Here is a 25572-nt window from a genome sequence, read left to right as displayed (position 1 = left end):
CAGATCTTCTGTCAACTTATCATCTTAGGATCACAGAAGAGGGGAGGTTGGAAGACACCTCTGGAAGCCACCTGGTCCAAACTCCCTGCTCAAAGCAGGGTCCCCCAGGACCGTGTCCAGACAGCTTTTAAGTATCTCCAAGGATGGAGACTCCACAGCCTCCCTGGGCAACCTGTGCCGGTGCTCGGTCACCCTCACATTGAAAAAGTGTTTCCTGATGTTCAGAGGGTACCTCTCATGTTTCAGTTTGTACCCATTGCCTCTGGTCCTGTCACTGGGCACCACTGGAAAGAGCCTGGCTCTGTCCTCTTTGTACCATCCCCTTCAGGTATTTCTACACATTGATGAGATCCCCTGAGCCTTCTCTTCTCCAAGCTGAACAGTCCCAGCTCTCTCAGCTTTTCCTCATTGGAGAGATGCTTCAGTCCCTTCATCATCTTAGGGGCCCTTCACTGGACTGTCTCTTGAACTGGGGAGCCCAAAACGGACACGGCACTCCAGGTCTGGCCTCACCAGGGCTGAGTGGAGGAAAAAGACCACCTCCCTCCACCTGCGGGCAATGCTTTGTACAATGCAGCCCAGAGCACCATTCACCACCTTTGCCAGAAGTGTAAATTGCTGGCTCGTGTTCAACTTGGCGTCCACCAGAACCCCTGCACCTTTTCTGCAAAGCTGTTTCCCAGCTGAGCAGGCCCCAGCACGTACTGGTACCTGGGGTTGTTCCTCCCCAGGGGCCAGACCTCACATTTTCCCTTGGTGAACTTCATGAGGCTCCTGTCAGCCCATTTCTCCAGCCTGTCGAGGTCCCTCTGGATGGTAGCACAACCACCCTGTGTAACAACAACTCCTTCGAGTTTTGTACTCTATGCAACCTTGCTGAGGGTACACTCTCCCATCACTGAGGTTAAAGATGTTAAACAGGACTGGACCCAGTGTTGACCCCTCAGGTACACTGCTAGTTACTGGCCTCCAGCTTGAGTAATCTTAATATTATATAGCAGACTAAGAAAAATTATCAGTTAAATAATTCTGTACAACATCTCTACCTTTGCTAATATTAACAACTTTATCTTATCTTTCTGATATTTAGCATCTTAAAAGTCTTGCTTCTTGCAGCTATACTGTTACACGAGAAGCTCAATTGCCATTAAAAAAAAAAAAAGCTGGTTGAATTAAAAATTCCTATTCTGCCAAGTTAGGGAAAAAAAAGTGATTTGAACCCAAAGACTAAAGAACCCAAAAAGAAATAAAACAAAAAACAAAACCAACTTTAATATCATGATTTGTGGGAGGCTTAACTCATGCATTTTGAAGAGCTTGAGGTTGATATATTACCTGCAGAGTGTTTCCCTGGCTGTGTTAATTCCCTTCTCAGAGTCGCTTACTAAAACTATTCCAGAGGGATGAATAATTACCACTCCATGGTTATATGATAGCATTAATTTTCCCCGAGTAAGATCTATGTTATATGAAGACTTATAATTCACATTTGGTCCAAACCATCATTAATTCAGTTTCTCAACCTAGAAACTAAATAGCTTCTGTCTTTGGGCAAGTCTACACCTCTCAGTGGATTGCCACGCAGAGCCCATGAGCTACTTCAGACCAGGCTGGCTCCCAAACTGAAATCAAAGGCCCCATCAGCACAGCACTGCAGCTCAACTCATTACGTTAAGAAGAGGGTTTAGTGCACAGTTACACCCAACCTAATAAAGCAGTTATACTGCTTCAGTAACCTGGACTGCTTTTTTCACCTAGCTCTTACCTCTGTTACAGGAACAGTTCAAACTGACCTGACTTTAAGCCAGAAACATCTGTGCCTTGCTCTGCTCCGTGGTTTAGTGAAGTACAGTTCCCTGTATCCCTGAAAAGTACCAGACACCTATATAACTGGCATGTCCCTACCTCATCCGCTGGTAGCCAGAGTCAGTGAAACACGCCCGGGAACATTAGGGTTTTCACTAAAAATCATAATCTGCATCTGGAATGGCTGAGATTCCTAGAGCTTTTTCTAGCTATTGAGGTAATTAATTCTACTTTACTAGAAATATTTAAGTGAGAGAGCTCCTCCCTGCATGCAAACCACGAGGGGTTTCCTCCAAAGCTGGGGGGGGGGGGGGGGGGGGGGAATTTCCAAATATGCTGCATACAGAGACTCAAGTCATTTATTCTCATAAATTTCAAAACAAAATACTAGAAACAACTTCAATTCTTCTGCCAAGTCATGAGTTTATAATTCTAGGTCCTACAGTTCTTGACATCCAATACCTGCATTAGGGGAAAAGAGTTAACCTACCCCATCTTTTACAGACAACGCTCAAGCCTTCCAATGCAGTAATAAGTTTCACAAGCCTTTTTTTCTATCGTGTACGTGTGCACGTCCACATATGAGGAAAAAGTGTGGCTTAACAAGTATTTATAGACTTTGACACTGCCAAAAAAGCTGCAGGCCACCTATGGACTGCTTTGTTCTCCCAAGATGTTTTATACAGCATACTCCATCTCCCATTTATCATGATGCCCTGGGAAGACAGAGCTGGCACAAAATTTTCATCAGTAAATGCTGCTGGTTTTGTGGGGTTTTTCTCCTCCAAAGGCCATCAAATTTCATAACTCTCCTGCTACTTTAAACTAATGACGGAAGTGAAAACAAAGATGAAAAAGTGATTTGAAGGCTCGCATGCACTGCTGTGGCCATAAGCATCCTACGTCTATGCTGTATATTCTGTACCAAATGCTGAGTAGGGTGCCTCATTAATATAGATTAATTGTACTTTTAATACTCAACACCTGTCCCATGGTATTATTACATTCACTAAACTGTACAGTATCTGTCTGTGATGAAAAATTTACAGTATAGTCCAAAAAAATGTTTACAGACTTTGGGCTCCAGGAACTCTGGAAGCACAGTCTTGTGTATTACAGAACCACACAAAGCCAACACCTCCATTTGTGGTTGAAAATAACCACTGAAGAACGATATACAGTGGGTGGCAAAAACAGTCACAATTGTAAAGTAACCAAGAAAATAATAAGCCATGTCCATAGGGGATAAAAATACTATAATTTCCAAAATGCACGCAGCTATAAATAAGTTAGAGGTTATTTGCTGAAGCACACAGATTAAGTTTGCAATCACACAGCTATTCTGCATGCCTGATTGAAAAAAAAAAAAAAAAAAAGCTGAAATTGTTTGACAGCAGACAGAGTGGCACCACATGCATTGTTTGTGCTTGGAGCAATGGCGAATTGCGCTATATGGAAGCTTTGTAGAAAAGGGAGTTCATGCCACCTCCTTGAATTTAGCCCTCTTCAATATAAACAATAAGGCTTCCTTTTTAAGTTGCAACGTTGGTACGTGGGAACAGGACAACAAGATCAGTCCTGCTTACCATTTCTCCCTGGAATTTGGGCAAAGTTTGAGACCAAAGGCTGACCAGAGTGCCAAAACCCAAGTTTGCTGATGACTAGTGCAAACCACCTTGGTCCTCAGAGAATTTCAACATGACATTCTGGTAATTTTAATCACAGAAAGAGACTGGTTTTCACAGTGTGGAGACCGGCTGTCTAGTTATGTTTTCCATAAAAGATACAAACTGGAAGAGATTCAGGAAAGTGTGCGTGCACACTTTGTTTTATACTTCAGCATATTTGACCAGGTCATAATTATTCAACAACTCAAAAATAATATGGTCTAAGTTCATCTTTCAAACGCAGAGGAATTTTGCCCTACCTATTGTAGGTGCTTACCTGATACGTAGGACAACCTGGAAGCTAAGGAGGGTGAGGAAGGAGCAGGGAAGTATGAAGTCTGCTTTGATTTCAGATAGCTATTAAGTATTTCAAACATATTAGTCAGCAACGTGGCACTGACGGGCGTCAACCATTTGACGTTATAGGCACAAAGGAAATCATTGTCATACAAACTTACCAAGTTCTCCCAGGTTGCTTACTTATGCCACTACTTTTTTTTTTTTTGATAGGCAAGAAATACTTTCCAAACAAAACAAAAAAATCAAAGCTGATGACAAAAGAATAGAGGAAATTTTGTGTGAAAGGCCAGGTAAGCATTCATGTTGACTGAATAAGATTATGCTAATAGGTATTTTAGTAAGTTATGTCATTTCTGCTTTAATTATGTATAGATGAGAAAAAATTCTTTATAAAACTTTCCAAAAGCATTATTAGAAGGAATATATCATATACTGCTGCAATACGCCCACCTCTAAAACATGGTGACTGCTTAAAAACACATAACAAAACTGCAAATTCTAACAGTTCGGTAGGATAACATTGGTAAAAAGGTGAGCAATAATATGTAAGCTAAAAAGGCTTACTAACTTACATAATACTGAATAGGTATAATAATAGAAAACTGCAATTAATTATAAATGTAACCACATTATATTTATATTTTAAATATATATTAGCAATCAGTATTGGAAAAAATAATACAGAGAACAAGCCTGGAAGGGGCACAAATAGTTAACAACAGCACACATGAATGAGGCAATGGCAGCAAAAGATGATAGAAGGAAGGAAGATAACGTATTCCCTGTAAGAGACTGGTTATACATTTTCTCAGTCTTCTCATAAGAGTTTTTCTACAGTGTGGTTACTATTAGAAAGACTTGTGAGAAAACAACTGATCTGTTGGGAATGAAAACTACAACAGAAGAAGGGAAGCAGCAAAGGATGAAACCACCCATTTAATGTCGATGAGCTAACAGCAACAATTTGAACACATAAATAGCATGAGAAAATGCTGCCGGTATAGTTACCATATTCATTCTCCTCACTTACCAAAAGTGGGAGTTAAAAAAAATTTCCTCAGCGGACCTTGAGCCTTTTCTAAGCAAGACTACACCACAGAAATCAAAAGCAATTTTGCACACCGACCCAGCATGGTGCGCACTTTATCAGTAACTTCAACATGCATTAATAATTAAAAAAAAAAATTTACTAAGTTTCTATAGGTTTTCAGTCTCTTTCATGTGATCTGTTTTTTCTGCATCTGCACGAGTTTGAAAATTGTACTTGCAAAAGCGTCATTTACTCTATCGCTTGTACTGCTGGTTAGCAATTTCCTTCTTTCCCCTCGAGAATTACACATTACAGATAGATGCTATTTTGCTGGTAACAGACAATAAAAAAGGAAGTAGACCACTGTAAAAACAAACTCGTAAAACTAAAATCAACATTACTGCAGCAAGAAATGTTTCCTTTATCTATTGCATTAATTACCTTTTTTTTTTTTTTTAGCAGTAATAGTTCCATCAACATTCAAAGTTTGACATGAAAGCTGTAGGATGCGCCAGGCTGCCAGAACAGCACCAGTACAGGATAGGGAAGAAATACATACTCTAAGGAAAACATCACTAAGTCTCTCTGCTGCCATCAGATCTGTATCCTATGGGTGGCCCATACTGCTACTCAAAGACTTTGCTCCCGGTTAGACACAGACACCAGGTTAAGCGTGAATTTGATGCTTGCGAGTCCTCTGACAATGAAAGAGCAGGGTGCTGGGTCTCTCTATCGGGCTAGCCTCCTGCCAGTTGTCTGGTCTTTATTTAATTTTAAAGGAAAGAGTTAGAAAGGTTATGTCTTTAATGTCATCTCTCTAAACCTTTCCATAGTAATCTTACACCATTATATACACAACAGTCAGGGAAATTAGGGTGCAGCAAGCAAAGGGTGAATTTACCACACAGTGACATCTTCCCTTGTGCAAGTATCCTTGCCGCACACCGAGATGGAGGTAGCTTACTTTGTGTGAGGTAGCTCATTTTGGTTGAAAGATGCGCTAATTGTTCAAGAAGCATATTCACATGGCATCAAAATGGAGAAGTTAACTGCAAACTCACCCTCCAGCTTAACGCACAGTGACTTTAATACACAAACTGGAACTAAACCAAATGGTGTCTTATTGAAGCCCTCTCCCCTGCGAGCATCTCTTTCCATGCACCTGTTTTGTTTTTTCTTTTTCAGAAATTGATTTTTTTAATCTTACAAGATCTTTTAAATAGTTTCACCTATCACTACTAACTTACATTTAAGACCGTCTTAATAAAATGGATGTGCTAGAGAACAGCCAGCCTTATTCACATTATCTAGTCTAAAGAGATACATTATTTTTAATTGGATTCCATTCTGCCCTTATCTATAAAATATTTTAAAAATAGAACAAAAAGAGAAGAATTTAAAATGTTTCCCAAATAAAATCCACCCTGGCAGCCATTCAAACAGTGTAAATATTTTGATACGCTTTACAGAAACAGCATTAGGTAATGTTTTATGAAGCTCATTAAGCTGTCATGTTCTAAATCACAACCGGCATCAAATGATTTCTTCCCTCTCTACTATTTAAGTTTGGCAAATATGCACTGTATAAAAGGTGTCAAGTAAAATCGCCACAGGATATACTGGAAATCCCTGCACCAGCTGCATACTCAAACATAAAGGAAGTGTCTTTCTGATCCTACAGCCTGATAATACTGGAGTTGCTGGAGGGTTACAGCAGTCTTTGAAAATAAAGCTTCATTACACTGGCATGGAGAGGTGCAGTTTAATCCCCTTTGGAAGCTGGTCCCGCAATCCTACATTTTAGAAAATTGCTGAAAGCCATTGTGCTTTAGATGGGAATTGGTCATTAACAGTACAGGTGCAGACCATGCAACAGGCAGTGTCAGCACAACCCCTTCCCACATTTTCTGGTTCTTAGGAATTCCATCTGATAATGGCAGAAGCAGGTTGTAACAGCACCTTTTTGCCACGGATTAAGTTGTTGCTCATTTGGAGATGCAAGACAGACACTTTCCTCTTTAGGACTTCATCTCCTCTGCATGTTAAAAGAAAGAAAAACACACCACTTCTTCCTATAGCTGAAAAGTTACTTTACCCTTACTTTCCTACAGACCCTTTCTCATTTGTATAAACTCTGGATGCTTTACAGAATTGCTATACGTTGTTGGCATAAACCACAAATTTAATACAGCGTGTATCAAGAAACATATTTTTACTAATTACAGTATGTATTAAATAAGTAAAGCACATATTAAATAAGACCTTGAAATCATAAGAGTAATAAATACTCCTGTCACACTAAATAAATCTCAAATAACAAAATGCTGTTGTTATTTATAAGCAAATACATCCTCGCCTGACCCCAGTGAGATTTAACCAACAATATCTTTGGTCTCTAACTAAGCTGATGCAGGCTTCCAATCTCAATACCATCAATGGTGATAATGAAATATATTTTTTGCAATCCTATGAAACAGCTTTCCCAATGTGGTGGGCTGACCTTGGCTGGACACCAGGTACCACCAAACCGCTCTGTCTCTCCCCTCCTCAGCAGGATGAGGCCAGGGGGAAGAAAATGAGATGGAAAAAAAACTCCTTGCAGGTCAAGATAAGGACAGGGAGAGATCAGTCATCAATTATTGTCCTGGGCAAAACAGACTCAATTCAGGGAAATTAGCTTAATTTATTACCAATCAAATCAGAGTAGGGTAATGACAAATAAAACCAAATCTTAAAACACCTTCTCCCCACCCCTCCCTTCTTCCTGGGCTCAACTTCATTCCCGATTTTCTCTACCTTCTCCCCCTCCAGCAGCACAGGGGAATGGCTTGCAGACCCCTCACAATCTTCCCCTGCTCCAGCGTGGGGTCCCTCCCACGGGAGACAGTCCTCCACAAACTTCTCAAATGTGGGTCCTTCCCACGGGCTGCAGTTCTTCATGAACTGCTCCAGAGTGGGTCCCTTCCATGGGGTGCAGCCCTTCAGGAACAGACTGCTCCAGCGTGGGTCCCCCGCTGGGTCACAAGTCCTGCCAGAAAACCTGCTCCAGCCTGGGATCCTCTCTCCATGGTGTCCACAGGTCCTGCCAGGAGCCTGCTCCAGCGCAGGCTTCCCACAGGGTGACAGCCTCCTTCGGGCATCCACCTGCTCTTGTGTGGAGTCCTCCATGGGTGGTGGGTGGATATCTGCTCCACCATTAACCTCCACAGGCTACAGGGGGACAGCCTGACTCACCATGGTCTTCACCATGGGCTGCAGGGGAATCTCTGCTCTGGTGCCTGAAGCACCTCCTCCCCTTCCTTCTTCACTGACCTTGGTTGTCTGCAGGGTTGTTCCTCTCACATATTCTCACTTCTCTCTCTCCAGCTGCAGTTGCACACGCTCCCCCCCCCCCCCCCACGCCCCATTCTTGAATATGTTATCCCAGAGGTGCAACCACCGTCACTGATGGCCTTGGCCAGCAGCGGGTCCGTCTTGGAGCCGGCTGGCATCGGCTCTGTTGGAAATAGGGGAAGCTCCTGGCAGCTTCTCGCAGAAGCCACCTCTCTAGCACCCCTGCTACCAAAACCTTGCCATGCAAACCCAATACACCCAAAGAGGACAGGAAGAAGGAAATCAGTGACAACCAAAAGAAAATAGCTAGCAGGTTCTTCAAATGTTTATTCAATTTAAATTTTGTATCATTACTGTTCTAAGGTTTCTTTTACTTAATAGTTTGTGGTGTTTTGTTTGTGGTTTTTTTTTTTTTTTTTAAAAGGTTGAATTTTACTTCAGAAGAACAGATACAAAAATATATTATGTAGCTACTTCAAGTTTTCCAAGTGAGGGACACCTTTTTTTGTACTTGCTCTTTTACCCAAGACAGTCTTGAGGGTGGAATCCTTTCTTATGGCCACATGGTGGTAGCACTACAGGGTCTTTCACTTGGACATCCCAAGAAATCACAACTGTTAGGATCAGGACTGAGCAGTTTAAGAGAACAAGCTTTACAGACAAGAACCTCTTGTAGGAATTTTGTTTCTTTTCAGATAACTTCTAGCACTTTCAAAGAGCAAAGGACATTACATAAGAAAAAGAAAACTGTATTATATTATCATGAAAATAGCTAGCTGAGTTCTGGTGAGAAAAGAGCCAAATGACCAAGGAACTATCAAAAGCATATGTCCTCACAGAGACATGTCGTTACATAAAAGGCAAGAGAGTGTTTTTTCCTTTAAAGATACTGAATTGATATTTTTGAGGAGTTGCCAAATATCTGAAGAGACAATACAGTAAAACCAAAGATCAGCATCAGAATACAGGTACTAGAAGAGCCATGCTCTCAAGACTGACTTCATAAAAATGGTATCATGAATTTCTGTGTCTGAAGATTATATCTGGTTCGTCTGTCCTGAACTGATGGCCTTCAAGAAATCATCTGTTATCTGTAAATTAAAATGCCCATTCTTCTCCTTGGCACAAACAATAAAATTTGGCAAACAAAACAGTTCTACTGATTACACGCATCTACAACATGGTGATACAGTCACTTTTATCAGCAAGTGAATTAACAGAAATAACAGTAACAAAGTCTTACTGCAGTCACCAATGGAAGCTGGTACAGATCTAAATACACGCTGCAAATTCTACCCAGTTACTTTCAAGCTTTGGTAGAAGATACTCTAGCACTAGTTTGACCTTTATTCTGGTGATCAAAAGCAGTTATTTTCTTCCAAAGAGAAGTCAGTGTCCATCGAAAGACTCTAAGCCTTCACACTTACAACAGGTCAGCATATGAAAAGATTATATTTGTTTTTATACGGCAAACTTTACTCTGTAAATCAATGAGCTGCTGTCTTTACTATGTAAGCAGATCAAAGCAATTGTACAAGCAAAGGCGTAAGTCTTCCCACTACTTTTTTGATACGCAGGGAGATCCAAACTCAGCAGCACCTGAATGTCACTGATGACATACACAGCTAGCCAAGATAGCTGTTTTTCGTGTTTCTTTTTGATTCCACGAGTACTTTGCAAATTTTGTGTTACAAATCCCAGTTAGAAATGAACTGGTACAACTATGTTACATGACACAGCACCTTACGACAAGCTACAAGCTAAACAACAGAACAAAAGACTGCCTGTGACTGCAACTTTTTGTAAATCCAGGTACATTTCAGAAATTCCAATTCCAGAAACACAATGAATTAGAAAAAGGTGGCAAGATTTATTGAAATTATTTATTTTCTTGTACAAATATTTTTACTTAGAGGATTAGGTCCATCCTTTAGAGGATTAGCATTTAAACACTTAAGAGGTCAGAGACAAATTCAGGTTCCTGGATTGAACTGAGGAGAAAGGGGATTTGAATCAGTCACCTACATCTCAAATGAATGCTGTATGTCCATTAGATATAGAGTATCAACACTGCTACTTCTACTGCCACTACATCCTCAATATTTTAAATGCTGTCTGTATCGTTTTGTGAACTACTGCCTATAGTTCCAAATTTTATTTCATTACAAATGCCCAGGCTGTTAATTTCCCTCTCTCCACTCCCACTCAAAAGCAGCGAGAGGGAAGTATAAACAGGCCTTATGTGGATCTGCTTTGTTTTATCATTATAACAGGCAGCCAAGAATACAACTAGCCTAGATCCTCTCAGCCCCAGGCTTATGCTGTCAGTGTTCAATGGACAACTGACTCACTATGAAGCATCTGCTCCAACAACAGTTTCCTTGGGCCTCATTTCCCACTGTACCACCGCAACATGCACCAGAAAAGACACAGAGCATTAGGAGAAAGATGAGAGCAGGGAAGGAGTGGAAAGACACTTGTCTGCCTGTGAGCTTTTTTAAGAAGAAATACTTCATTACTTTCCCTCAATTTGTCTTGCCACCCAAGTATTCCAGAGCACCATGACAAAAGAAGATATTAACACCACACAAGGAAACGGTGAGCGGTGGGCTCAGCATTCATGAGGCGAACAAATCGTAGTTAGGGATTTGAAGACACCACACGAAGTTGCCTGCTCCCCAGACCTGGGAGGAAGCACACAAGCAAACATGGTACAAGGTAAAGGGGGCTGCGCTGCAAGCAAGGAAGGGGCATGAGCACATGGAGCCTTGCTATGAGCCGTGCAAGGAGACAGCTGAGAGCTACAGGTCAGAATCAGAGAGGAGATCAACAAAGACAGTGTCACGGTGGATGTCCGCTATGGGCTGTCTGGTCAGGAAGAAGGAGTGGATGAATCCTCATTCAAACAACCAGAAGCCACCTCATGACTGCAGGCCTTGATTCTCACAGGGGACTTCAACTGTCCTGATGGCTGCTCAAGCAGAAACAAACATGGAGGGGAGCAAGCAATCCAGAGCGAGTGCCCTGGTGACATTTTTTTGCCAGAGGTGCCAGACAGCCCAACTAAGAGGTCTTCTGCTGGACACATTACTGACAGGCAGAAAAGAACTGTTTGGGAACACGGTAGCTGACGGCAGCCTCGGCTGCAGTGACCACCAATGACAGAGCTTAAACGCTGAGGGAAAGTGAGAAAGGCAAGTGGCAGAAGAGAGATCTGGGCTTCAGGACAGCAGACTTTGCTTTATTCAGGATAGACAAGAAGCTGTCCTGATGTGAAAAGGTGCCCAGAAGAGGCCATTGATCTACAAGGACAAACTCCTCAATGCTCTAGAAGCGTCTTCCCCAATGTGCAAAAGTCAAGTGGGCCTGGCAGAAGGCGAGCTCAGCTGAACAGGGAGCTTCAGTCTGAACTCTATCACAAAAACAAAATGAATGGTCATAGATCCAGATGAATATAGAAACGCTCCTCAGGCATGCAAAAATGGGATTTGGAAAGGCAAAGCTCATCTCAATTTAGAATGAGCAAGAGACACAAAGAGCAACAAGCAAAAGACTAAGAAAAATCTCTGCCTACTGCCAAATGTGATGGGCACAAAGGACTCTGTTTATCCCGGGCCATCAATCACATTTGCTTTGAAAGTCATAGACCTGTCAGAAAACGGAAGCTTAGTATACAAATGCTGTGATAAAATACTATCACAAACTTGCGCACAAACGTGTGATTGTTTCTGTTAAGTCTTTTCAAAAAAAATCAACTATTTCAGAACCGTTTATCACAGGAATCATATTTAATGGTTTAGACACAGTGATCTTGCAGATTAGCAAAGATGCTTCTCCTCTCTCAAGGAAAAAAGAGGGAAAAGAGATGGACTGAAATATTCTGATGTTATGAATTCAAAAACATGGTATTTTCCCTACATATTAAAAACTAAGTGTTAAAGCAGCCTGGAAACAAATTAAATAGACAAGATATTTTTGACTAATACATAATCATAAGGTGTTAAAGACAGTTTAGAAAGCTTATAAATGTGATTTCCACTCGAATTCATTGCTTGCTTCTCTTTTAGCTCTTTACTGCATTCCCCAGCACAGCTGTCCTAGGTGCACTAGAGTTCTAATTCAGGACACACAGTGAAACTTGCTACCAGAATCTATATAAAATCTTCTTCTACAATATGGAATATTTGACCACATTAGCACTGATAATCTGTTATGAACTGTATTATCACAAGTAATGTGTAAACTCCCCAGTACACCACCTCGTATATATATTTAGCAAAGATAGTTCCTGCCTAAGGAGGCTTACAATTTACATGGGATTAGAGTTTCACATTCACAAAGCTCCCAAATATTTCAATAAATAGCACTCGTTGTAACAACCTGGATGATAACGATTTCCCCTTTCCTTAGTGACAAAACACCCATTAATTTCGTTTGGTCATCGTAAGTTGGAATAATGTAGATAGCAACAATGCAAACTTGCGAAGGAATCTGCACTCAAGACAACGATGTCTGAGCTACACAGATCTGTTTGTGATCACGCTTTCATTCTGTACAATATTTTCACTTCCATAGTTTAAACCACAAAATTCATATGAACTATCCAAGGTTAGTCCAGAAGATGGTCAAGTCCCAGCAGCTAAGCATTTCAGTATGTCATTCACATATGTTAATCACTTACCGTAAGTTTATTACTTACTTTCCATCTACTTCTGGTCTTTTGCACACACAGTGAAACTTGCCACCAAAATCTATATAAAGATCATCTTCTACAACATGGAATATTCGACCAATGGCAATTTTATCTTTGGCAGGTCCCATCTGAATTAAAGGAGAACGTCTCAACATGGATGCAAAGGATTCCGACTTCTCTGAAGGAACCTACAGATAAACAAATAAAAAAAAAAAATCACCAAACATACTATCTGGAGGAGGAATTAAATTAAACTTGTAACGTACAAAAAGGCTTTATCCACTAAATTACAAGTAAAGATTTCATGTGTCCGGCACATTTTTAGCAAGACTCCTACGGAGGCATCTGGTACATTTCTCCAACTCCAAACATTTTGCACATTAAAGATAAAGCTTTCCTTAATTCAATCACACAAAAACATAACACTTTGCATCTCCTGAAAACATCTGCCAGTTCTACTGTTGGTTAGGTAAGTTGATTTAAAAATGCATTCCCAATATTAGGAGATACGCCTGCAAAGAACATCTCTCATCTCTTTGTTATCTCCTCAAAATCAAGACAGGATTAGTACCTTGCAGCTATTCATGCAACCATTTAATAATGAATAATACCTAAATCTTTATTTTAAAAAACAAAACCATTTTGCCAAAGCAGCAAAAGTAGAAAGCATGCACAGGACTGATCTAACACATTAAAAAGATCTGAACCATCACTTCTCTCATTTTTCACTCTGCAATATCAAAGTAAATATTTTAATTCAGTAACTAAATAAACAAAATGCCAGTTTCTTCTCATAGACCTTTGGGAAAATGGGAAAACATAAATCCTCCTGCTCTTCATCATGGAGACATCTCTCTTCTGTGATCTGAGAAAGCTGACTACCACAGGCTTCCTGTCATATGCTAGGTGAAAATACCCAGCTGTATCAAAGTGACATTCATTCTCACATATGCTTACTCTGATATACTAAATTTGACAACTTTCTAAAGATTACCGCCTTTGAAATACAATTAGTGAGAAAAGCCTTCTTGCCAGTAATGAATGAAAGGGGACATGCATTTTGGAAGCATGATACCTGAAATCTGAAAGTGAATCTAAGTAAATAATTTTATAGATGGATAAATAGATTCACAAAAAGAGAGCCTATTAATTTTCCCGCACATTTAGCAGTAATTAATTGATGTAATAATTACTTCATGCAAGATCTCAGACTATTTTCAAGCCAGCAGAAGAACTAAACAGAAAAAAATAATCAAACAATTAAAGGTTTAGAGATCTGTTGGCTTCAACGACACACTTTCCCATTGACTACTTCAAGTGGATGCTGAAAATCCATCTATATTTTATATGAATAGGAGAATAATGCCATCATTTTCCATTTGTACATTTGGAAATTTTTATTTTTGGGGAAGCCAAAACAAGAGACAGTTTTGAATTCCAGCCCTGCTGGAAGGCACAAACAGCGTGGGTTGTTCTGACGTGACATAGCCTCGGGAATTATAAGTTAGAGATCTGACACCTGGTAAATTCGCCGCTTCAGAAACAGGAATTGTTAAATCCCAAGGACAACGGCTGAACAAAATGCAACACATGCACACGTGCATGCACACACACCACAAAAAGCAAGCAGCTGGTGATGGTAAACCACAAACAGCGCAGTAGGATTTTATACAGGAAAGCTAATATCAGATAAGGTTCCAAACATAGGATTGTTTGAATTTCACAATGCTGTCTAAATTCAAATACATGAAAATTAATCGTACAGGATGCATTCGCAAGTGCTCCAAGAATAAATGCAAAATAGTGGAAGTAATAAGAGGAAGTATTTAAATGAGATTTATCATATGAATTGAGGGGGCAGCAGCAATCTAGACGCAACTTTAAATCAATGTATAAGCCATAAGCTAAAAGTAAACATTTTGAAATTAACATTCCCTCAAAATGACTCTGTCTGGGCAGGAGATTATAAATCAATCCTCATATTGAAATGCCAAAACCTGTTTTAAGGGAAACTGAGGTACAACAAAGTGCAAAATTCAGTGTCTTCCACCGACTTTCTCGCTAACCAGCGTTATGCCATTTCTCCGTCCTTCACTCCTGACCTAACTCTCTTTGTCTGAGGAAGATGATGCCAATGAAAACAATCACCCAGAAAGCGACAGCAGGAACGCTTACAGCGGAGGATTTCCAGTGGACATTCAGTCTCTCAGATGGAGCAGCTGAGTGCTACATACGACAACAACTTTCCCAAGTAAGAGAGTTAACATTATCAAGGGGGGATGCCTGGAGGGACTTGAGAAATACACAGTGTAAATACAGAAGGGCAGCATATGCGATACTGAAGAGACAGACACAAACACAGTATCATCAACCAGCAGAGATGCTGGCTTTTCAGAAACTGGTGTTTTTGCCATAGATCATCCTTCCAAATACTTCACCTGCTCCATCTACGAGACCAAACACCTGAGAAAAATCTTTCTGGGGTCCTCCAAAAACTCTGTTAAGTCTTCTTAATTTAGGACACAGGTCTGTAAGTCTTTAAACCAACCAACCAAGCCGGCACTGCCGTGCCTCATCCTGCCCTCTCCACTCCCTCCCAGACAGAACTCCTGTCCCCTTATGCCACCGCCGAAACTTGTCCTAACCTGGAGTAAGCCGGCTTCAGGAATGTAACAAACAAGTGCTATTTACTTTCTTGTAAGGACAGTTTTCTTTCTGTCAGTCTAGTTTCCAAACTAGATCACCAAAGGACCAAGTGAGTATCAGGATGAACAAACAAGAGTGTGAGAGAGCCCAGAGACAAGGGCAAAGATAGAAACATGGCAGCAACGTATAAACTCAGGCTGATAAGGACTACTATCATTTCATCCCAGAATATTTCCAGTTATCCTTCACAGAAAAGCAAACTAATGAGAAAATTGGTTGGGGGCGGGGGGGAAGGCAGATGTTATCATTCATAAGATAACAGGGCAACATACTGTATTAAGCACTCTTCTGATTCTCAAGGAGCGTTGAGCATGCAGCTGTGATAGATAATGCGTCGATAACAGGTCAAGTTGCAAAAATTGGAGAATATTACAAAATTCAGAAGCACAAAGGGCACATTCTTTTCAAGTACCTGAAGTCTAAAGACTTTTTTTCTCTCCTTTTTAAATGCCTAACCTGTTTGACTTTCCTTCTAATTTCTAGGTTTTAAAGTTTTTCACAAATATCTGGATGCCTTTCACTTTCTGTGCACACAGTTCAATAAAAACAGTACCTCTTTCAATTACAGAATACTCTGCAAGATGACACACATTAACCAGAGAGTGGAAAAAGTCATAGATTTAAACCCCAGTAAGATCCAAACGAAAGAAGTAACTCCAACGGAGGAACGTAACACACTACTTCTGGAGCAAGGCCTATGACTATACAAGCAGGGTGGTCCTATCCCACCCACTGAGCAATGTGTCTTTAAAACCCTAGCCGTGCGTTGTATGTTTGCTTGCAAAGACAAGTAGCGTGCACATTGGAATGTGAGAGATATGGATGAAACACGGAGAAGTGAGATGGGAGATTGGTAATCTGACTGCTACAATTAAGGGGTGAATGACATATTAACATCAAGCAGCATGCAAAGAATGCAATCCTCCATAACTATCAAATTTGTTTTCCTCAGCACTGTCATCCATAGCTAGAAAGATTTTTCTGTCCAAAGTTACACAAAACAACAAAATGGGAAAACTAATTTGTAATAACAAGTTAGTATGATGCCACAATAGCTAAAGGCCCAACAGCTTGGAAATACTCAAAACTTGACTGAAAAAGGCCCTGAGCAACTTGAACCAAGTTTGTCCTGCTTGGAGCAAGGGGTCTGAACAGATGACCTCCTGAGATCACTTTCAACATGTATTATTTTATTTAGAAGAGAGAGAAGACCGGGAGCCTGCTATAAAGAATATTAAAACAAAACCCAATACATTAAGTTACTCTCTGACCAAGTATATATTGATAAGGCACTTATTCCAACCATCAACCTAAAAATATTTCACTACCTACTAGCCCACCAGACCTTAACTTTCCATACCTTGTAACTAACTAAAAGTGTGCACTGTTGCTTAGATATAAACCTAAATCCTAGGAATTTTTTAAAAGTTGGTGTAGGCATTACTAGGGCAACAGGTCATAGTGATTCACGCAGTTCATTTACCAAATTCCTCTCTAGTGTACTTCTACTATATTTTACTTAAATAGAGCAACAAGCTCTATTTAAGTCAAAATTCCATTGTGCAGAAGAATATCACCTTAAAGGCAACAGGACCAGCTCAGACAAGATACCGCAAAACCTGACATCCAAGAGTTAACGGCCTTCCATCCAGAAGCAGCATAAGAAGCATTGCCAACTCAAGAGTTCTCCTAAATTTATCAAGGAACAAGCATGGAGCTTTGTTTTCACTACCACGCTTCCCATGCACACTGAAGTTCTTGCAAGAAACAAGGGTGAAGACTCAGGAGGAGCACTGAGAGGACAGATACGTGACTTACAGTGACTGAAATTTCAACACAGAAGCATACAAGCAAGTACAGCTCAAAGTAATTTCTCCGGGTGCCGCCTTCTTTATATACATTAAACTATATAGTCTAATGCTGGTGACTCGTTATTGAGAAGTTTAGTGTATCTTACTCTGGTTCAGAACATAATCACTCAAATTTTAGGCCTCAGGCCTTTAACTCATCTCAAACAAAGATGTACAGCTCTCAGTCTCCCCTCGACCAAATAAGTTCTATACCTTCTATACCTCCAACTTTGAACATGTTCACAACTCCGTGCCTAGCAGTAATTAGTGATTTTAGAGCTTTCTCAAAGCAAAAGCTCTGCTTCCTGTGTTAGGAGGAAAGAAAAGTTTAGAAAAAAATATTTTAAAAGTTAAGAGCTGACACTGAAGTTTATTACTTACTCTAAAATACTGTCAACCTTTAGTAAGTGCCTAATCTAGATTTCTTAAAAACCAACCCAGTCTTGCATCTTCAGGCTCATTCCGCTGTACAACTATTGTCTACCAAGACAGCATTCCCACTAAACCTGCAGAGCCCTCCAAATCTCCTGCAGTTACAGACTTTTTGTCTCCTCTTCTAAAGCAGCTCTGCACTGGGCAAAATGCCCTGCGCTGCCTGCCTTGGATCTCTACCACTCGCATCTCTACCCAAAGGACAGGCTGACACAGAATTGTTCTTTTTCTTCCTTCAAATTTTTTAAATACTGTCCCACAGTTTACATATATCCCGAGATGCAGAAAACACCGTCAGTCATCGGCTCAATATATAGCACTAGCTACAGTATTATGCATCCTACTCCTCTGCAGAAGGCTTGTGCCTACCATTATTTTTTTTGGACAACACAAGCTACAGCGCTGCAAGCCAGCGCTTCACCTACTTGTTTATTATCAACAGATAGGTAAACAATAAATAGAAAGAAAATGTGATAAATACTTGTACTTGTCATATACAGTACATGACTTGCTTATATTCTGTAGTACTGGGAGAAATCAGAAATCTAAGATGAAATATGACTCCGGAGCATCACTTGGACTTTCATGTGAACAGTAATGCAAAGGCAGGAATCATCCCTTCAGTATGACACATACCTTCTCTTCTCCATCTCCATTCTACCATTTGAAAAAAGAGACATTTGCAAAAAATCAAATTGCTTGTTATCCTCTTATTTGCAAACAGCATTCATCTCAAGTAGTATTAAAGAGGATAATTTGCAAATTGCTAGCTAATATACATTATTCACACATGGAGAATACATACCATAGACACGAGCTTGATGCTCCAGTGACTAAAAGATGTACAAGGCTATTTTAGCCTTTTTTGAAGCCTGATGTTTAATTCTGCAATATGTACCAAGGCAAATATTAAAATGCTGTTATTTAAAAACCCCAAATGCTTATGGATAAAGCAGACATGTGAAACTATGCACATAGTAGAAAACAGGAAGATTATTCTCATACAGCTCTGCATAATGCAAACTAGGACACAAGTTTTAGCTAGTATACAAGTAATTAAATACAACTGCCACAACTGCTACCAAGGCTCATAAGTAACAGCATAACATCATCCCACTTACAGCACACAGTTATTATCAAAGACAGCATGAACTCAGAGTTTTTTCTTTTTAAGTCCACTGTCTGTTTTGCATTTTTCCTGACCATGATATAGCTCTTATTCCTCCTCGATTAGTGGCCTGAGGTTTTGTCCTATAAAAATAAAAAAATCAAATAACTGAAGTTCATACTGTTTCCCAACACATTCAACTTACAACTCAAATTGGGCAACCACAAAGACAAGGAAGATCTCTTCAGTTTCTTTTAAATAAGAGACTTTTCCATTTTATTCCATACAAACAGATAAAAGTGAAGAACTAATATAAACTTCTTGCTAATAAAAGGTTTTGAAGATTAACTACTGTACAAAGCTGAAACAAAAGCAAGATTTGTGTTATTTAATAAAACTACTGAAAGAAAATAGTCCAAAGAGAAAGCATAAAAGGAGGATCCGTGATTCAAAGCAGAAATAAAAACAGTGATTTAGGGAAAAATCTAAGATTAATGACTGCAAAGTCACAAAGGAGAGCTCTGAAAGCAGTCAAGGAGAAAACTGGAAGCTTCCCTGCTAGTAAGCAAGAAGATATTTATAAAAAGCTTCGTATGAATCACTTCCTACGCGAAGATTGTTACAATGCCCAACTTCTGTAAAGACAGCACTTGCACGCCAGCTTACACTATGATGACCTGAATTCTTTAAGGGTATTATTTTAGTTATAAGGATTCTAATATATTCTAATTATTTAATATCTACAGTCCAGTAGAAGAAACATCAGTATAACTAAAAATTCCAGCAGATACCATAGTCATTAATTTCTGCCCATACCTGAGTAATTATTTGAATTGCACCCTCAATGGCAGCAAACCCCAAATTATATAGTTTTGGAATAAATATAAACAGCATCTGTATCCATCTTTTTAAAGGTAAGTTTTGAAGAAAACAGGAGAGGGGAGAAGAAAACAGAGCCACTTTTTAATACAATATGGTACTACAAAACCAGTATTTAAGAAGAGCACAGTGAGCACTGAAAGCTTTTCCTCCAAAACTTTAAAATTTGGAGGGAAAAACCTCAGATTTTTATGGTCGGAAAAAGCAAAGGAAAACAGCTGTTTTTGCCTAGAAGAGCATGAGGGAAATTGACTGCTATATTTTCATTCCTACCTTTATTAAATGTTTATTAACTTTTAAAAACCTTGCATACTTAGGGTTTTAATCGTCCAGAGTTATTTCCCATCCCAACCCTAAAACTACAAGCACCCCCAAAGAACCGCCAGAAAGCAAAGCAGACTTCTGCTGTTTCAACCGAAAGAGGAACATCCATACGTTCTCCTTAGCACAGTAAAGAAATGTGGTTTTATTTTAGAAAGCAAAACAAACAAAACTATTCAGCCAAAAAGGCTGGAAGTAAAAAGCTGAAATTAGGCATTCAGGCATCCCTTGGTGAGAAGCAGTGACTAAGTGTTTTGGCAAAGCATCATTTAAATTTCACTGTAGATACTAGGATTTTTGGCGACTAATTTACTGTGCAAGTCTAATGGTATTTTGTAACGACCTCTTCATTAAAACGCTGACTCCTTAGTTTTTTAAATACTGCAGGATTAGGCTTTAAGGAGCATAGGTACAGAAGCTAAGGTATCTCCACACTCACTGCTAACTTGAAGGTAAAATCTGGCAGTGACTTAGCTGCATACAATGTACTACAAGTCTCGGGGTCCCAGCACGACTTGGGAGCACACCTGAACTGAAGTCTCTGGAGAAGAGCACCCTCGCCCCTGTGGAACGTCTGAGAGAGCGTGATCTACTCCATAAGCCTTCTGTGCAGCTTAGACAAAACAATGTGACAATATTTTAAACCTTAGTTGTAGACCAGAGAACTTAAAGCTGCTCTTGCCAATCCACTTGAAACCAGGTGAGCTATAAGCTCTAGAAAATGAAGAATATCTTACTTTTTCAATTTAGTCCTAAGTAAACTACAATAATACTGAAAAAAAGCCTCTAGGAAATCCCATTTAGATAGTTACATTAAGTGGATATCCAAGCTGCCCTCATAAGGCAGAAAACACCAAAAGTAATACTGGAATAGAAACTCTGATGTTGCTTTTTTGCATGCATGTATTACGATTGACACTTTTTCCATAGAACGGTTTGTGTTGGAAGAGACCTTTAAAGATCACCTAGTCCAACCTCTCTGCCATGGGCAGGGATATCTTTCACTAGGTCAGGTTGCTCAAAGCTCCATCCAACCTGACCTTAAATGTTTCCAGGGATGGGGCACCCACAACTTCCCTGGGCAATCTGTTCCAGTGTCCCACCACCCTCATCATTCTTCCTTTTGTCCAACCTAAATCCACCCTCTTTCAGTTTAAAACCACTGCCCCTTGTCCCATCACTACAGGCCCTGATAAGGAAGATAGAGGGAGATGTTTTACAAGCCCTCTAAGTATTGAAAGGCCACCATAAGGTCTCCCTGAGCCTTCTCTTCTCCAGGCTGAACAACCCCAACTCTCTCAGCCTTTCTTCAAAGGAGAGGTGTTCCACCCCTCTGATCATTTTCATGGCCCTCCTCTGGACCCAGTCTGTCTTTCTTGTACTGGGGACCTCAGAACTGGATGGAGTGCTCCAGGTGGGGTCTCACGAGAGCAGAGTAGAGGGTATTTATTTATTTTTAAGTCCACAAATTTATCTGAAAGACAAGCTTGCTGGGGTAAGTGCAAGAGTCTCTGGCTGCAATTCAGTGCCTTATGTCAGTCGAAGTCAGTCTAGATGGCCACAGTGATCCCTTCCAGCCTAAAAATCAATTGTTTTATCTTAAGTTACATAAGTACATGTTATACTTTCAACAATAGAGATACCATTTTCCAGCATCCTATGCAACAATAAAATCTTCTGGCACATAACTCTTAAAGAAGATCTGTAAGAGCTGTATTGCTTCATTGACTTCCACCTAGGAAGAATTGTGACTAATTAAGAAAGAGGCTACTACACAAAAATATCTACAAAGCTAGTTTGAAATACATGTAATGCAGAAATAGCTGATTTTTGCTGAATATCTTCATTTTGTCCAAGTTACAGTTCCTATTTAGCAACCTTTCTCCCCCCCCCCCCCCCCCCCAAAATATGAAAAGGACTAAACTTCAGTTTTACTAAGAATAGGACTATTCCTATTTTATAACATTATCCAAAGGGAAACAAACATCATTGTAAGAAGTTACAAGGGTAGTAGCTGTCATACTTGGCAAAGAACATTGGAAGATTTTGCTTGGCTACAGACACAATTTTTAACCCAACCTCGCATATTCAAATTACACTTTTTAAAAAAGTGTTTTAAATTATAATTTGATTGGAGATTAGGAAAGGATTACACTTGTATTTTAAAAACAATGAAAGATTCATGACACACTATTTGATATCAGTTCATGTTCATCAACATCCTTCCATCAAGCTCCATATTGCAATGCTGACTGATGAATATAGTATATTCCAAACCTAATTTATTTTTGCATACAGAATAACTTGTAATTAAAAGTATCTCAGCTGTGCAGAGAACACACAATATACTTGTACGTATATATTTGTATATATATTGTCCTCATAATAATGAATGAATAATGTAATATTGTGAACTAAGCACATTTTTAAGAGAGATGCAAATAACAATTAACTAAATACATGTAGCACTTAACCAGTAAAATACCACAGTGAAAACAATCTTTGTCTCTCATAATTACATTTTTCAAGTAGGATCATGCAGATCTCAAAAAAAAAAAAAAATCACAGGAATAGGATTTGCACGCTGTGCATAATATTCAACAGGCTTTCCTGAATTGCACTTTTAATATCAAAACTTCTTTGTTGTCTAGAAATCTCTTTACCTTATTGAGGTTATCTGCAGCTTTTTTCTGTTTGAAGATGGATATTTCTTAGACTTATCATCGAGATGCAGTACATGAACTGTTCTTCAAACTCATGAAAGTGCATAATTATTCAGAACACTTTGCAAAATGATGTAAGTTATCAGTGTCTTATTACATGCTGCTAAATCAAATGTAGCAATACTGTTCATAAAACAAATGCAAATTTTTTCAACTAACAGACTAACCTCTTATGTCCTACAACAAATACTGCACTATCATAGTAAATCCAAAGACAGATGGCTTTTTTAGTCCATTATGGCTATAACTGCCCCTTATCAGAAGAGTCAAAGGTATAGTCTATTTTGCTTGAGTCTGAATTTTTTGGTATTATATATAGCAACACACGTGACTAAAATTTAAAACTATACTTCTTTTTCTATTATTTTACACAACTGTGCTTAGGAGGAATAGCATAAAACAACAGAGTACATCTGGGAAAGACATCACAGCTGTATCAAGAAAATTAAGTATCTACAGCTGCTTCTGGACCCTTTTTTGAAACTTCTTCATCAATCAACTGCCCATTTAAAACAGCAGAAAGCAGCAAAGTCATATGGCTAACACACTATAATGCTACCCGAACCATCAAGGCTTACCCAGCAAATCTTATAAAGGTACAATCTGCTGCACTGGTTGACTCAATACCAACTTCTTTGTGTCTGTAGTAAAAGGAAGGTTTTCCAGTTATCTTCACATTTTAATTGGCTATACAGTGCAGAAACTGCAAAACAAGACTTCGATAAAGAATTTCAAATGCAGCTTTGAAAATATGCTGTTGACTAGCCAGAAGGATCATTTACTAAACAATGCTAAGAATTTATTTCATAACATAAAACAGTACATAATTTGGTCACAATAAAGCTGCTTATTTTTCTTGAATTTAAATAACTTCCATATATAATTTAAGACATAAAGTATTTATCTATATCTTTCTTTCAAGGATTATTTTATAGCAAAAAATTAGAACATTGCAATGGAATCAATACAAGATTAACAAAACATGAAGCTTTCAGACAGGTGGAAAGAACAAACGGATGAAAACAAAGAGCTGAAGACAACCGTACAGACAAAAGTTCATTGATGTTCTGCTTTAAGGAATAAAAGGAGAGCTAAGTCTTACTGCAATTTCTTCATTAGTAACAGGAAAGGAAACAAATTCAAATCACATAGTTATTTAAATATTTTTACTACTTTATGTAATATATGGAAAGAGGTGAAAAAAACCAGGAACCAAGAGGTGATTCCTAAAATGCCCTGAACCTGTATGTCCACTGCTTTTCATGTTCCTCCCAGCTACCTCCAATTCATACATACTCCTCGCCTGCACCAGTTCCTAAATCAGCTGGGATCAGCTCTCTCAACAGTAAGACTCCCATCCACCTAGCATGCTTCCAGCCACCCTGAGAACCCAAACTCCAGGTCACCTGCTGGTGTGAGCATACCAAAACTCCCAGCTTGCAGAACACCCCAAGTATCTAACTCTCCCGCACAATTCTGAACAGAAATCACCTAGTCTCTAAATCTGGGAAAGTGGGTGAACCTACCGCATGGATTACATCAAAAAGAAAATCATACCAGATGAGCACACACGGTCTTAAGAACAGCCCATGGTGTTTTGAGCCCAGCATCTGCCTGTGCAGCAAGATCGCTTAGACAGAACTCTGCATCATTTCTCTGAGCAATTTTATGCCTGCGTCCTCGCATTTGCGGTTGCTGTATGGGGTTGCCATGCTGAAATGGTACACTGGCAATCCCACACAACACCACCGTCTTATCTTCAGCCTGACAGTTTCCCTGTTTATCACTGCCCTGCCCTTCCAGGCTCTTTCTTCCAGGCTCCTGGAGGAGAGGATGCTGTTTCAATAGTCGTAGTAGGAGAGTAACGGGGATCTCCCACAGCAACAGTGGATGTAAATATCCTGTCGGTAACAATAACCCCTAGGAAGGATTTCAATTCCTATTTGACCTTTACATTATGGTTCCACGCACCTTCTTCCAGATATCTCACATGTAGCCAATCAAGAGTAGGCAGCTGGCATTCACTTGCTTTTCTCCATGATCCTGGTAGTCCCAAGACGGTTTGAATTTTGGGATTCCGCTCCAAGAGCCAGTCATCCAAGGCGTATCACGCATGCCTACCACTCACAGACCTCCAGCAATGCCAAAGCGATCACTCACCAACCCAGAGCTACCCGAAGGAGCGAGTTCCAGAAGACAACTGCAACCCGCTGCTCCCCCAGCGCTGTGGTCTTCCTCGTGCCAACCAAGGACAGAACTGTGCGAGGTGCTCAGGGCCTTCCCACACGAATTTGTGCTCCTGAGTCACCGCTGCCTATCACAACTGTGTACAATTTTACTGTACTATAGTGACATCCTCCAAAGGGGCAGCATGCATCATTCCTCTGCCGTCCAACAACATTAGAAGCTCTGTCTACTTCATTTCAGAGAGTGGTGCTCCAACACCGTGTGAGTTTTACAAAATCCTGTCGTGCCAGCACTTATGCCACATGCAAAGCAGGTCATCCAACAGAACCCAAGTCAGAAGAGCCAAGTTTTGGTGCCTCAGCCAGAGCATTCACAGGCTAGAACTGCTCCTTCACGTAAGTCAAGCCCTTCAAAAGAAGGGCAAACAGGCTCATTCCCCCTATAATGCAAACCAGCATTTCGAGCAGATCCAGCTGAGAGGATGCTGAGAAGCCTGCGATATAGTCCTTATTTAGCACAAACCTGAAAGCACCAGGA

The 25572-nt window shown here is 39.9% G+C and overlaps 1 protein-coding gene across 1 annotated transcript in view; it reads right to left on the bottom strand.

The window, feature by feature from the left end:
* Positions 1–25572, bottom strand: part of MRPS28 (mitochondrial ribosomal protein S28) — an 83397-nt gene that overhangs the window by 52726 nt on the left and 5099 nt on the right. The window contains exon 2 of the mRNA XM_087751031.1: positions 12836–13017. Coding sequence (XP_087607157.1) covers positions 12836–13017 — 182 coding nt within the window. The remainder of the gene's footprint in view (positions 1–12835; positions 13018–25572) is intronic.

This window comes from Nipponia nippon, unplaced genomic scaffold (genome assembly GCF_047370975.1).
Source record: "Nipponia nippon isolate SJK-2023a ecotype South Korea unplaced genomic scaffold, ASM4737097v1 scaffold_1, whole genome shotgun sequence".
NCBI classification, from domain to species: Eukaryota; Metazoa; Chordata; class Aves; order Pelecaniformes; family Threskiornithidae; genus Nipponia; species Nipponia nippon.
Note: the sequence above shows the minus strand (reverse complement) of the source record. Positions and strands in the feature narration are given on the sequence as shown.